Genomic DNA, 13,246 nt, shown 5'->3' on the forward strand with positions numbered 1-13,246 from the left:
GACAGAAAAAGGGGAAACGGTTGTCAGAGCTACCGTCGATATGAACAGAAATCCTGATAGTTGTGCAGCCCCAGCCATAAACCGCCCTCTACCCAAATTGGAAAAGCCACCTACTAGTGCTCAGAATACCATGCATCGAACGTTGTTTCGTGATTGGACGTCGTATGTCCCCGGACTTAACGCTCGGGTCCAAGGACTGAAGCCGCGGAGACATGGGCCAGTAGGTCAGGGGGCCCTGGTTCTTCAAGCATATAAGATTGGGGTCGCTTTTACATCTCATCCAACCTGTACCTTCGTTTTGTTCACTCCCCCAAGCATCCATCTTTCTTGTCAGCTCAGCCCAACATGACAGTGACTGCCTCCAGGGCACAAGGCCCGAACCCCCAGAGCTTCGGCTCCATGTTCTGGGAGAACCAGTTCAAGACGACGATCCCGTTGCCGCCCCAGGATGGCTGCCTGGAGGGCCAGGTAGCCATCATCACGGGAGCTAATAGCGGGATGGGCTTCGAGTCCGCCAAACAGATGCTCGTCGCCGGGCTGTCCCGCCTTGTCATGGGCGTGCGTTCGACCAAACGGGGGCAGGATGCAGCAGCCCAGCTTCAACACATCAACCCCGACGCTACTATAAACGTCTGGGAGGTAGACATGGAGATATACACGTCCATTCATACCTTCGTCCGTCGCTGTGAGACCGAGCTCCCGCGCATTGACTTCGCCATCCTCAATGCCGGGATCGCGCCCGCCGACCATGTGGTATTGGAGACGGGCCACGAGTCGACCGTGCAGGTCAACTACCTAAGCACCGTCCTACTGGGCATACTGCTACTCCCCGTCCTAAAGGCCAAGCGACCCCCGGGTACCGATCGAGCCCCGCGCCTCATCACCCTCGGCAGCATCACGGCGCGCAACGCCAAGTTCCCCAACCGGCACCAGCGCCCGCTGCTGGCCTCGTTCGACGAGGTCACGGCCGTGGCGCCGTGGGAACCCCAACGACCGCTACCCCGTCTCCAAGCTGCTGTGCCAGATGACGTTCGAGCGCATCGCGGCGCGCTACGTCGACGCGCGCGACGTGGTCATTATCCAGTTGGAGCCCGGCTGGGTCGGGGGACGGGCCTGTTTCGCGCGCTGTCGGCGGTCCCGCGGTTCGTGGTCCGGGTGCTGCTGTGGGTCTGCGGGCGGCCGCTGGAGCGGGGGGCGGCGACGTATTTTGATGCGGCGGTAAGGCAGCCGGGGGGGAGTCATGGGGCTTATGTTATGAACTGCAAGGTGGCGCCGTAAGTACTTGGTCTTTGTTTGTCCGCTTTGAGTAAGTACATGGTTCGCGAAAGTCGGTGGCTAATGACTGAGACGACTTTCTTTTAGGTATGCCGATTTGATGTACACCGACGAGGCAGAGGGTATTGCGGATGCGCTGTGGGATGAGACTATGGCGGAACTGGGTTTTGCGAGTGCTATTGGGGTCTTGGAGTCCATGAAGAGCCAGTAGTTAGCATGGGAATTCGGCCACCATCGCCTTCGATTAGCCATGGTTGGTTCAGGATTTACATAACTCCTATACTTTAAACTGTTTAATCGATCTCACATGCATATTTTCTGTCAGATAAATTGGTTCTTTATTCGACCCCGAGACATACGTCCCCTAACCCTCCTCACGTTTACAAAACAAAGACTGATCTTCTTCGCCACTTGGCTGCAAAATGGCATGCTCGAGAAGCCGTCAGCTGCGACCTTCAGGCAAACCGAGTTTACTAGGTCTTTGCTGGAGCCTGCGTTTGGGGGATGGTGTATGACTTATTCACACCACGATTCAGGGTAAGTCTTCATGCATTCCCCACCCACAATCGCCCTGCCCGCGCCCTCACCTTTCTTTCCTCCTGGCTCGAGAGCACATACACTGTACTGTTTGGACTACCTCCAGGACCCGCAGGTGCTCGAGTCTACTACATGCGCGGCGTCCTGCACGACTGGCCCGACTCGCAAGCCCGGGCGATCCTCGCGAACCAGCGGACGGCCATGAAGCCGCACCACAGCAGGCTATTGATCCAGGAACACGTGCTCCGCTAGACGGCGGCGCACCCCCACGCCACGGCGTACGAACTGACCATGATGGCCATGGTGGCCGGGGTCGAGCGCACGGGGCAGAGCTGGCGCGCACTGCTGGGTTCGGCGGGATTCCGGGTGGTCAAGGTTTGGTCGACGTCGTTCTCGTCGCAGAGTGTTATCGAAGCGGAGCCTATGACCATGTGAGATTGCAGGAGAGGCTTGTGTGCCATGAGATAGAGTATAGTATGTATGTGTCTAATTGGGGTGATTTCAAAGCCTCATGGGGGTAAAAGACAAGTTCCCATTGTCGGAAGGGAGGAAAGATAGAAACGCAGGACCGCAAATTTAGGGGTACTGTGTACTTCTGATTTGAATAGAGACATCGATTTCATTTGGAAGACCACTATAACAAAAAGGAAACTGGAATGTCTGATATCTTTGACTATGTTATCGCTTATGAAATAGAACTTGTTGCATCTACTTTTTGTGAAGGTTTCTATTCGGTATGGTGCAATTGGTTGGTATCGCCAGGTTTACGATATGCTGTGCAGGCATGTAGTGGGTGGTAACACTGGACGGAGTCTGTCTGTCTTGCCATGACGGAGTGTCCAGACCAGATGATCAGATAAGGGGCGATAAGCTTCGGGCCCGCAAGTCCCGTCAGTTAATTCGTGTGGGTGGGGGCTAAGACTAACACAAGCCAGGGCAGGACTAATCTGTCCATCTGTCAAGAATCAAGATGCATGTTTATTTTTACATGTGAATACATCTTTTTCCCGGATGCCATATGGATTTCTGTTGATATATTCTGGGTAATGTGCTATTCTCGTTCCAAAGGTTGGTAGAAATGATGATGGCGACCTTGGATCCATTACTTTTAGAATCGATTACCGCCAAAATACGTCAAGCTTGAGCAGGGGTGCCTGTAGCTGCTAGTTTCGGGCTATGACGCATTGGAACCAAGCTTTTGGGCCCTGGACCGCTGCGGCAGCCACGGAGATCTGGATCTCGACAGTTTACCTGGCATTTGTTCCGTTCCTGTGAAGCAACTGCAACAGAAAACACCGCACATCAACTTCTTTTTTGCCAATTGATTGTTCGTTGGTCATGCTCTTCCGTCTGCTTTAAGCGACACCCTCCGTCCACTCGTTCTGTCTGTCCAATTGCACTTTGTTTGGCCTTGCAGATTCCCATGTCGACAGCAGTGCCTGGCTTGGCCAGCGTGTTGCGCGCTGGCCGGCACGCCACCTCGACTGCCCCCCCGACATGTCGCATCGCGCAGTCAATGCTGAAGCAGAACATCAACAGCATCCAGACTCGCCAATTCCGTCTCCCCTCGAAAGCCCCTTCTCCTGAAGCCAAGCCCGACAACCAATCGCAATGGCTCTTCCCGCCCAAGACCACGACGCGACCTCTGTCTGGCCGACCCTTGCCCCAACGACGATCCTTTGTCCTTAACTTCATGTACCGCTCTGCCGCTCTCGTCGGCACGGGAGTCGCTTTCGTCGGTCTCCTCGGTGCTGCCTTCTTCCTCTATGACGCCTCTACCTACAAAGAATCCTTCGAAGCCGCTGAATGCAGCGTGTCCGAATTGGCCCTCCGACCTAAACGCGGCGGTCCCAAGAACCTGCCCATTGCCGACATGCTGATTGACGACGACGACACCGATGAGAAACGATCCGTCAAAGACAAGCCGAGATTGGTTATCCTGGGTGGCGGCTGGGGCAGCGTTGCTCTGCTCAAGGAACTGAACCCCGACGATTACCATGTTACTGTTATTAGCCCCAAGAACTACTTCCTGTTTACGCCCATGCTGCCCTCTGTGACGGTCGGAACCCTCGAGATGCGAAGTCTGGTGGAACCATTACGCCGGATCCTGGCCCGTATTAGCGGCCACTATCTGCGCGCCAATGCCGAAGACGTCGACTTCTCGCACAAACTCGTCGAGGTGTCCCAGACCGATGCGCACGGCAAAGAAATCCGCTTCTACGTTCCTTACGATAAGCTGGTCGTCGCCGTTGGCTCGACCACGAACCCCCACGGCGTCAAGGGCTTGGAAAACTGCTTCTTCCTCAAGGACATCAACGATGCCCGCAAGATCCGCAACCAAGTCATGCAGAACCTGGAGCTTGCCTGCCTGCCTACCACGTCCGATAGCGAACGGAAACGCCTTCTCTCTTTCGTCGTCAGCGGCGGTGGCCCCACTGGCGTGGAATTTGCCGCCGAGTTGTTCGATCTGCTGAACGAAGACCTGACCAAGCGTTTCCCCAAGCTGCTGCGCAACGAGATCTCCGTTCATATCATCCAAAGCCGTAGTCATATCCTGAACACCTATGATGAGGCGCTCTCCAAATACGCCGAAGACCGATTTGCTCGCGATCAGGTCGATGTTCTCACCAACTCGCGCGTCCAAGAAGTCAAGAGCGACAAGATCATCTTCACCCAAAAAGACGAGGACGGAAAGACCGTCACCAAGGAGCTCCCCATGGGCTTCTGCCTCTGGTCCACCGGTGTCGCACAGGCTGAGTTCTGCAAGCGCATTGCGTCCCAGCTCGGCCATGTGCAGACCAACCGCCATGCCCTGGAAACCGATACCCACCTGCGTCTGAACGGTACCCCTCTGGGTGATGTCTATTGCATTGGCGATTGTTCCACTGTCCAAAACAATGTTGCCGACAACATCGTCTCCTTCCTGCGCGGCCTGGCTTTCAAACATGGCAAGGACCCCGAGACCCTCGAACTCAGCTTTGCCGACTGGCGCAACCTGGCCTCGGACGTGCGCAAGAAGTTCCCCCAAGCCGTGGCCCACCTCCGCCGCCTGGACAAGCTGTTCAACGATTACGATAAGGACCAATCTGGCACGCTTGACTTTGGCGAGCTCCGCGAGCTGCTGGGCGAGATCGACTCCAAGCTGACCTCTCTTCCCGCCACGGCGCAGCGCGCGAACCAGCAGGGCGTGTACCTGGGCAAGAAGTTCAACCACATGGCGCGCAGCGCGCCCGGGCTCACGGCCAACGACATCCGGGACGGCGACGTGGACGCGGCCTGCTACAAGGCGTTCGAGTACCACCACCTGGGCAGCCTGGCGTACGTGGGCAACTCGGCCGTGTTCGACCTGGGCGGCGGCTGGGGCGTGACGGGCGGGCTGTGGGCCGTGTACGCCTGGCGGGGCGTGTACTTTGCGCAGAGCGTGGGGACGCGGACGCGGGTGCTGATGGCGATGGATTGGATGAAGAGGGGGTTGTTTGGTCGAGGTATGAGAATTCCCCATTTTCTTTTCCCCCATCCACAGACGGTATTTTGGCTAACCAAACATGAAAACAGATTTGATCAGTTTCTAGAGAACGGCACGGTTACGCAAGAGAGTGATGTTAATGTGTATTCAAAAGGAACCCAATAGTTGAAAGACTACGGTTGGCGATCAACCGACTTTGGACCTGGGGTTTCTCAGCCAGGTGGCTGATTGAGACAGACATCTGTGAAATAGACAGGGCTACTGCTCAGTCCTTTTGGTCTCTTCGTGCTAGAATAACACGATGGCCTACACCCAGGAGCAGATAAATATGTATATATATATTCAACCTTCATATCCCATTTGATATTCTATGCCTCCTTGTGCTTAAAGTCGGGTTCTTTTTGCTATGTTGCGAATATCGTGGACCACACATGGGAATACCCTTCTGGGTATACGCCCATGCTGGTGAACGGATCTTTCGAGCTCGCCCCGCATATTTCGGACCATTTCGAAAGTGGCCTGTGTTTTGAAATAGCAAACAAAAGGAGCTTACCAACTTTTGATCTTGTACGCGATAAAAAAGCTAAAACCAAAAGCAATATGTCTTGTGAAATATTGAAGCGATTACCAGAGGAGCTTTGGTGTGAGGTGGCTCGTCTGCTCCCATTAGATGATCTGCGTCGCTTCAGCACGGTAGACTCACGCTTCCGTCAGCTCCTAGCTCGTGTCCTGTTTTCGACCATCCGCATTACCAACAAACCGGATGACCAAGATGTCATCAAGCAAGCCACCCTCGTGTACACCGCGACCAAGTACAGGAACTATGTCCGCGCCTTATCTCTTGAGATGGACCTGGGGGATCTGGAAGAGCCGTTGGCATACAGCAGAGCTGACTATTACGGGCGGATGTTGCCTTTTGCGACGCGCAGTCTGTTGACGGGCGAGGATCTGCCTGAAGTCGCCTCGGTCAGGATCCGCTTCACGTCGGGGCCAGACCCCCGCGTATATAGGTCATATTACGATGAGGAACGGGACGAATTTACTGAGCACAATGTCGCCAGGGTGATTTCGTGGAGGTGGAGGCGCGAGAAGTGGCTCATCGCGCTCGACGACATGTGGCAATCCTTCACAGTGAACCCAAACGTCCGCCGTCTCTTGATCGAGAACCTTCCTCCCGTCGAGCCGGACTTGTGGTCGCAGCCGGAGTGGTCCGACTTTCTCGGCCGCCTCGAGACGCTTGAACTTGGGCTTTGGAGCTTCGAGTCCGGAGTCATCACGCACCAACGTTGCTCCGAATTCCTAGGGAATTTGCACCACCACTTCTATCGCCATCTGTCGGGGGAGTCATCCCCTCTACGCCGATTCGCTCTCATGGCCGGCAGCGACTATCGCTTTGGGGCCAACGGGACAGACCTTGGGGCGCCGTTCCGGCTCTCGAGCCCCAGCGGCTGCATGCCGAATCTACGAGAGCTGTACGTTAAGGACTGTCTCGTGAACAGCGACCTCGCCGTCTTCATCGCGGAGCGGGGGCGGTCCAACCTGCGCACGGTCGAGTTGGTTGGCTGCGTCTCGCTCGTGCATGGTCTGCGGGACCAGATACCCTGTTCATGGGCAAGGTTTTTCGAAAAAGTCTTGAGCACCGGCGACAGATTTGAAATCGTACTCGAGCAATGCGCGCTGGTGGTAACCCGGCCCATCAACCTGGATGGCGGGGCTGTTGACCTTGCTCACGAAGTCGATCAATTGGTGCGGGCCATGCGTGTTCGCGACCGCGTTTACGAGGCTAAGCGGTCACATGCCCACAAACGCGACGGCGATGTCTTCAACGAGGCCGAGCTCGTTTTTCCGTATGTCGGGCGCGGCGAGATGACCCAATGGTGGTTCGACAGGGATGACATCGCCCTGGACCGCGCCGATGCGGGAGAAGACGCGGCGGCGTGCAAGGAGCTGATGGATATCGTAAAGACGAACAGGGGGGTTCGGGCAAACTACTTGGCGTCTCGGGTCAAGCAGAACCCTGTTATTAGCATACCTGCACTGAGATGAAGCTTGGGGGATGGGAGCCGGCGGCATACCAGAAATGCCAAGCTGGTTCTTGGAGTCATGAGGGATGGAGGTGCGAGAGACTCGTTTGCAAGAGTCTGTTGGTGACCTTATATAACCGTCGATGCCAGCAGGAATGGACCAGTAAAGTCATGGGAGTCATCGCGCCCTGCGACAGGATTGCGACTGCACAGATAAAGTGTGGCCTGGTATATATAATCAGACTTAGTAAGCCATTTAATACAATATACTCCTTCTTACATGGTTGAAGCCGGGCCCTTTTTGCCAGCCCATTTAAGTGGTGGTCGTTGCGCGCCATTGTCCTGCTGTTAGTGAATCTTTCCAGCGCTGTAAATGGACTAGAGATATGCCCCGCACTGCCAACTGACTGGGTGACCCAAGCTGTCAAGATCAACTCAATACTTACGTGGAGTAGATTGACGGTTTGACAGCTCGGGATGAACTGCAGCCAAATCAAGTAAGACATCAAATAAGAATGAGAAGCCGATATGGCATCCGGACTGTTCAAAAAGTTACCGACGGAACTTTTGCGCGAGATTGGCGGGGCGCTCTCGCTCTCGTTCGACGACCGCCGGCGACTGAGCGAGGTGGATACGCGCCTCCGCCAGATCTTGGCCCCGGGCCTGTTCGCAACCATTCGGTTTTCGAACCGGCCATCCGAACAAGAGGAGATCGCGCACGTTATAGATAAGTTCGGGCACTATGCCCGCGGCTTATCGCTCACGATGGATCTGGGGGTTTTGGGGGGTCCGTCGACGGGTAGCGAAGGCGAGGGCCAAGATGGCAAGAAGCCGCCTCCTCGATACGCGGATTGGACCACCACACAAGGGCTGCTACCCGACCTGACGCGCCAGTTGCTGACGGGCCAGACCCTGCCCGCCGTAATATCCGTCGCCGTCTGGTTCACGTCGGGACCCGACGCCGACCGAGTCGAGCCGGGCCACGAGTTTGACCACACATGGGAGGAGGCATGGGACCTCGAATTCGACTACAGGGGCTATGCAATCAACTTTGACCTGGCGCACGCCGAGGCGCACGAGGGGTGGCGCACCGGCTTGGCCGCCATGTGGCAGTCGCTGGCCGAGAACCCCCACGTCCGTTGTTTTGTGGCCAGGAACCTGCCGCCCGTCGAATCGAGCCCATGGACCCGGGGGCCGGCCTGGCCGGACTTCTTGGGCCGCCTCGAGACGCTCGAGCTCCGCATGTGGGGGAACGCGGACGGCGGCTCCATGGCGCGCGCGGGCTACGCGGCGTTTCTGGGCGACCTGGCCTACCACTTCTACCGCCACCTGCACGGCGACTCGTCGCCGCTGCGCCGGCTGGTGCTGGCGGCGCACCCCGGCTGCCCGATGGGCAGCACTCTTGGGGCGCCCGGTCACGACCCGCAGGAGTACGGGCTGATCGACTCCACCTGCCGTCCCGTCCCCGCGCACGGCGGCAGCTACGCCCGGCGCCTCCGCGAGCTGCGGCTGGAGAACAGCGTCGTGGCCGCCGACCTCGCCTTCTTCGTCGCCCAGCGGGCGCGGGCGCCGGGGACGCTGCGCCGGGTCGAGCTCGTCGACTGCAAGGCCCTCGGCGGCGGGCCGGACGGCGGGGGGAATGGGCCTGGAAGGACTTCTTCGACGCCGTCTCGGACCTGGGCGGCGGGCGCCTCGGCCTCGACCCGTCCGACCAGCCCCTTATGCTCGAGGAGCTCGTTATCGTACAGAGCGAGCCGGTCGAGCTGCAGGAGAGGCGGGGGGTCCCGCAGCGTATTACCCCGGAGGGGCGGCCGATGGATCGGGAACAGATACAAGAGTGGCGGCGGTGGCGGGAGCGGGAGCTGCGCCAAGAGGTCCGGGAGAAGCGCGGAGGGCGGCGCGATACCACGCTCAACGAGGCCCATACGTTTTTCCCGTACATATCCGGCGATTCGAACCAGGAGGTTTGCCAGGAGACTGCGCTCCCGATGACGAATTGGGACCGGGCCGCGCTCGGGGAGGACGCGGTCGCGTGCGAGAGGGTGATGCAGGTCGTGCGGGCGAACAAGGAGCGTTGACGGGCCACGCAGCGGCCGGCGTCCTGATGTCTACGACGAAGCGTGGTAGGCTGGCGGTGCCAAAGTCGGTACGTAGGCGGTTGTGCCAATACAGACGGCTTCCAATCAATCATGATTCCATCAACCTCGGCCTCCCGGAGGCGACTCGGGGAGGAACGTGAAAGTAGTGATGGGTGTACTACACGACCAACCGGGGAGGCATTCGCCGTCCTCGGTTCGCCCTCTCATGTGTATGTATACCACAAAGCTTTGACATCAAGATAGTTCCTGGAAGTTTGATGCAAAGTGCATAAGGGCTCGTTGTCATGAGTTGACTTGTCTGGTTATTCAAGCTATATTTCAGGTTCACCTGCCACCTCCCCGGCGACATCCAAACTCTCGGCTGGACCACATGCCCAGGGCCCTTGAGAAGATTGTCAAAATATTTTGCTCTACTTGATATAACACTGAAACCTTGCGAGAATAGCAAATCTTAGAATGGTGAATTTAACGAGTGTGAGATGTTTGAAAGCCCCTGTCCTCTGGCGCATCACTGGAGTACATGACATATTCCCACAACGATACAGCGCATGGGTTTCCCATCACTTCGCAGCTGAGACGCCTGCCTGTTCCCAAGACGTCAGCTACAGCACGATCATCCGTGGTAGGATCAGAAAGCCTACGCTCAAAGGCAGAAGTTGACGTTCACGTTCCAATCGCCCACGGAAAAGGAGCCGCCGTTCCTCTTGCCAAAGCACTGAACGATGACCTGCGAAGCACGTTAGCAAGGCTAGTCACTGGTAATGTCGAGGTCGCCCTTTGGGTCTTTCTTACATCGTTGATGCCGTCATAGCACTGCTTCTGGGCCGGGACGTTGACGGCAGCTATTGAACTCCTGTAGCCATTGATGCCAGTGTATTTCTGTTCCAATTAGCTCACCGTCTTGTCATAGCCGAGGCATATCACATGGAGAAGTCACATACTTTCGATCCACATTGCTGCCAGAGGTTGTTGCCGCAGTAGTCCTGGCGGGCGTTATAGATCTCGTCGCGGGTCACGCATCTTGGGCCGCCGTCTTGGGCGTAGCACTCGGCGCCGTACGCCTTCGAGGCCAGAAGGGCTGCGATGGGCAAGAGGCTAGTGGAGAAATGCATAGTCAGAATGGGGGCTATTGGCGGATCGGCGGTGTTAGTGTTGAGCGGTTTGCTTTGAGAAAAGATGTCGTCCCTGGAGTATCCTAATAGTCTCTTATATATTGGCGACGCCGTCTATGGTTCATTGCTTTAGAAGAATACCGGCCTTCCAGTGGTTCACCATCAGGAATTCTACGGTGAGACAGCCTCGTCACTGCAAGCTTCAAGTAAGACCTTGTCTTCGGACCCCGCCGCGTACAAACACTCATGCCTATTGTCAGGCGCGGTGTGAAGTGGCCACAGCCCAGGCCCAAGTACTCATCAATGACGCCCCCGCTCCCTTCTCAGACACCGGGAGTTCCCTTGTTTGCCGCATTCTTCATCTGAATAGCTGGTCCCAACTGTATAGAGCTCTGGGATCCTTACGTGTAACAGCATAACTTGGCTGTAGAGTCTGATCTCGTTCCTGACCCGGCCTGCTATCTCATTGACCATATAACAGCCATCGGACACAACAAAACGTGCAAGAATATGAAGCTCGCCAAATTTTCTGATTGATACTATCAAAGAGTTACGGGTTTCATCGACGCTGCTTCGTTTACCCAAACCGTCTAGCATCCCCATCTCATGAGTAGCAGTGTCCGTCAATCTCCTCAAAAGGTGTTGCTCAAAGCTACTGTCCCCAGTTCTAGACGACCAGGGCAAAGCTCAAAGTGTGTCGCCCTTCTCGGGATGGTACACCCTGCGCGGGTAGGAATGCCTCCATAGGCGAGGGGGACGCCCCCGGTGTACCGCCTTATCCCTCTCCAGGTCGTAGTCTAGCGAGTCGATATCGTCCCACCACCGCTCTTCGGCTTCCCCTCGCAGCCCCTCGGGAAAGAATTCCCTCAGCAGTGGCCGCCCCTTTTCGTACGCCATCTGGAAGTCCATGATCGCATCCATGGCGGTGCCGGAGGAGAACTCGTCGATCTTCCTGAGCGGGATGTCCTGCATCGCGGGGCCAGGTCCCTTCTCCACCAGCCGAGAGTCACGCACCGCGCCTAACGCACATACCAGGAAAAGGGCTAATGTGCCGAGGACATCTGCATCCGATACGCAAGCTGCGAGCAAAGCAGGCATCCAGAGAACGCAAAGCAGTAGGTATGCCAGCTGCGTCAGGAAGGAGTCGAGAGGAAGATGTGACCATGGCATTGTCTTCCATATTGATGGGAGCCATTTGAAACTCTCCAAGGCCATGCTGTGTCTTGGGCTTGGGCTGGGAGGGCCCGCAAGACAGTCCAGATCGAGAAAACAACCATTTCCCACAATGACTATGATGTCGCGAGAGCCCTTGCCGCGCGTCAGTGCATATATGTCTTCCGAGTGCCAATGCACTGGTTGCTTTTCCACAAACCACTTTGGGAGACAGCACTTCACCAGCAAAAGCCCAGCGAGAGTGATCAACAGAACGCCTGGGTCGCGCTTGAAGATGCATGGTACGACCGCGACCGCCACTTGAGCAAGGCTTACCACGGAGCCGACCCGATGTGTCGCACCGCCAGTCACCTGCATTGAATCGCTTGGGTGGGGGTCGGCGGCAAAGACGCTGATCTTGAGCGCGTGGCTTTGGTCCTCGCCCTTGTTTCGAGCTTCTCTGGCTACTAGATCCATGAACAAACGGCCGACCACGAGGCTATCGGACTCGAGCGGATAGCTATTGTGGCCATCGTGGGAAAGATTGAACAGCTTGCACGGGTAGTCCGGGAGCAGAGGGGATCGGGCTCGGCCCAGCGCGATGCCGAATAGACTGGAGAAAGTGCAGGCTATCCATCCGAGCTGATACACGGTAGGATATGTGGTCAGTTGGTTGCCATGCGCCGAAGGTCGTCGATGCCAGGCAGGCAATCTTCACTTACCGAGAAATACACAGGAAGATGCGGAGTGCCGGGGTCCTGGGCATGTGCAAGTTGCACACTACCGGAGACGATGTCGAGCGAAATGTGAAGCAGTTGGGAGAAATGAGACCGCATCGTGGAAAGATGACTCCATATGGAGTGTAGGTGCATGAGACTCAGTGTGTTGAGAATCGATCAAGGGTGGAGATGCCAAATAATTATGACGAGAAAGCATTAGCTACAGTGGGTGACCATTTTTCTATGTTTTGAAGTCACGGTCTGGTAATCAACTTGGGAATTCTTATGAGCATTGAATAGTGCAATCAAGTCCAAATGTTTGGGCGTGTTCCTCCCTGTGCGGCCCCGGGAACAAACACTTGTTATCGAAGTCCCTGATCGCCCAGCCCTATTTATTGGTTGACCGGGCCAGATTGAATGCTGCTTGTCTTGAACTTGGAAGGCTTGGGGCCAGGGTGCATGCACCCACACCGGTAACAGCGTCCTGTCCGATGACACAATCTGACCGCAATCAAGAGCCAACCAAACAATCAGACAAAAGTTGGTAGTCCGTATTTGGGATTCTCGCCCTCCTCGATACGGTGAACGGAGGAAGCTGGTTTGTTGGCATTATCGCACTATCCCACGGGGGCGCGGTAGTCGGGAAGAACCAGTGGCCCCTGCGCCGGGGGCGGGGTCTTCTAAGTCCTAACTCCCGTGCCCCCTAAACGACTTCTCTCTGATCTTGGTCAGCGGCCACTACCGACTCAGACTAACATCAAATTGACAGTCCGGCACCGTTGAGTACTCCGAGGATAATTAGAAATGTCGCCACGAATTCTACATTCTCTGGATGATTCGAGTGGTTGAGGTAGATGCTGTT

At 56.3% G+C, this 13,246-nt stretch overlaps 6 protein-coding genes across 6 annotated transcripts; 3 read left to right on the forward strand and 3 right to left on the reverse strand.

The window, feature by feature from the left end:
* Positions 1 to 345: 345 nt before the first annotated feature.
* On the forward strand, positions 346 to 1,486 carry PG985_003550 (uncharacterized protein; the record flags this gene model as incomplete). The annotated part of the gene is made up of 2 exons (XM_066823319.1): positions 346 to 1,274; positions 1,363 to 1,486. The coding sequence occupies 2 exons, from the start codon at positions 346 to 348 to the stop codon at positions 1,484 to 1,486; spliced, it is 1,053 nt and encodes a 350-aa protein (XP_066686479.1).
* Positions 1,487 to 1,944: 458 nt separating this feature from the next.
* PG985_003551 (O-methyltransferase asqD) lies at positions 1,945 to 2,247 on the forward strand (the record flags this gene model as incomplete). The annotated part of the gene is given in 2 exon segments (XM_066823320.1): positions 1,945 to 2,052; positions 2,065 to 2,247. The coding sequence occupies 2 exon segments, from the start codon at positions 1,945 to 1,947 to the stop codon at positions 2,245 to 2,247; spliced, it is 291 nt and encodes a 96-aa protein (XP_066686480.1).
* A 988-nt stretch (positions 2,248 to 3,235) lies between these two features.
* Positions 3,236 to 5,384, forward strand: PG985_003552 (ef-hand 2; the record flags this gene model as incomplete). The annotated part of the gene is made up of 2 exons (XM_066823321.1): positions 3,236 to 5,297; positions 5,368 to 5,384. The coding sequence occupies 2 exons, from the start codon at positions 3,236 to 3,238 to the stop codon at positions 5,382 to 5,384; spliced, it is 2,079 nt and encodes a 692-aa protein (XP_066686481.1).
* A 905-nt stretch (positions 5,385 to 6,289) lies between these two features.
* PG985_003553 (uncharacterized protein) lies at positions 6,290 to 6,859 on the reverse strand (the record flags this gene model as incomplete). The annotated part of the gene is made up of 2 exons (XM_066823322.1): positions 6,290 to 6,577; positions 6,755 to 6,859. 2 exons carry the CDS (start codon positions 6,857 to 6,859, stop codon positions 6,290 to 6,292), a joined length of 393 nt encoding a protein of 130 aa, XP_066686482.1.
* A 210-nt stretch (positions 6,860 to 7,069) lies between these two features.
* On the reverse strand, positions 7,070 to 10,513 carry PG985_003554 (uncharacterized protein; the record flags this gene model as incomplete). The annotated part of the gene is made up of 7 exons (XM_066823323.1): positions 7,070 to 7,404; positions 7,749 to 7,784; positions 8,190 to 8,947; positions 9,049 to 9,410; positions 10,069 to 10,128; positions 10,194 to 10,280; positions 10,343 to 10,513. 7 exons carry the CDS (start codon positions 10,511 to 10,513, stop codon positions 7,070 to 7,072), a joined length of 1,809 nt encoding a protein of 602 aa, XP_066686483.1.
* Positions 10,514 to 11,200: 687 nt separating this feature from the next.
* Positions 11,201 to 12,501, reverse strand: PG985_003555 (uncharacterized protein; the record flags this gene model as incomplete). Its single annotated transcript, XM_066823324.1, has 2 exons — positions 11,201 to 12,307; positions 12,388 to 12,501. 2 exons carry the CDS (start codon positions 12,499 to 12,501, stop codon positions 11,201 to 11,203), a joined length of 1,221 nt encoding a protein of 406 aa, XP_066686484.1.
* Between the last annotated feature and the right edge of the window lie 745 nt (positions 12,502 to 13,246).

The sequence above is a fragment of the Apiospora marii genome (assembly GCF_038362585.1).
Source record: "Apiospora marii strain CBS 49790 chromosome Unknown utg000003l_segment0_segment0, whole genome shotgun sequence".
Classification (NCBI taxonomy): Eukaryota; Fungi; Ascomycota; class Sordariomycetes; order Amphisphaeriales; family Apiosporaceae; genus Apiospora; species Apiospora marii.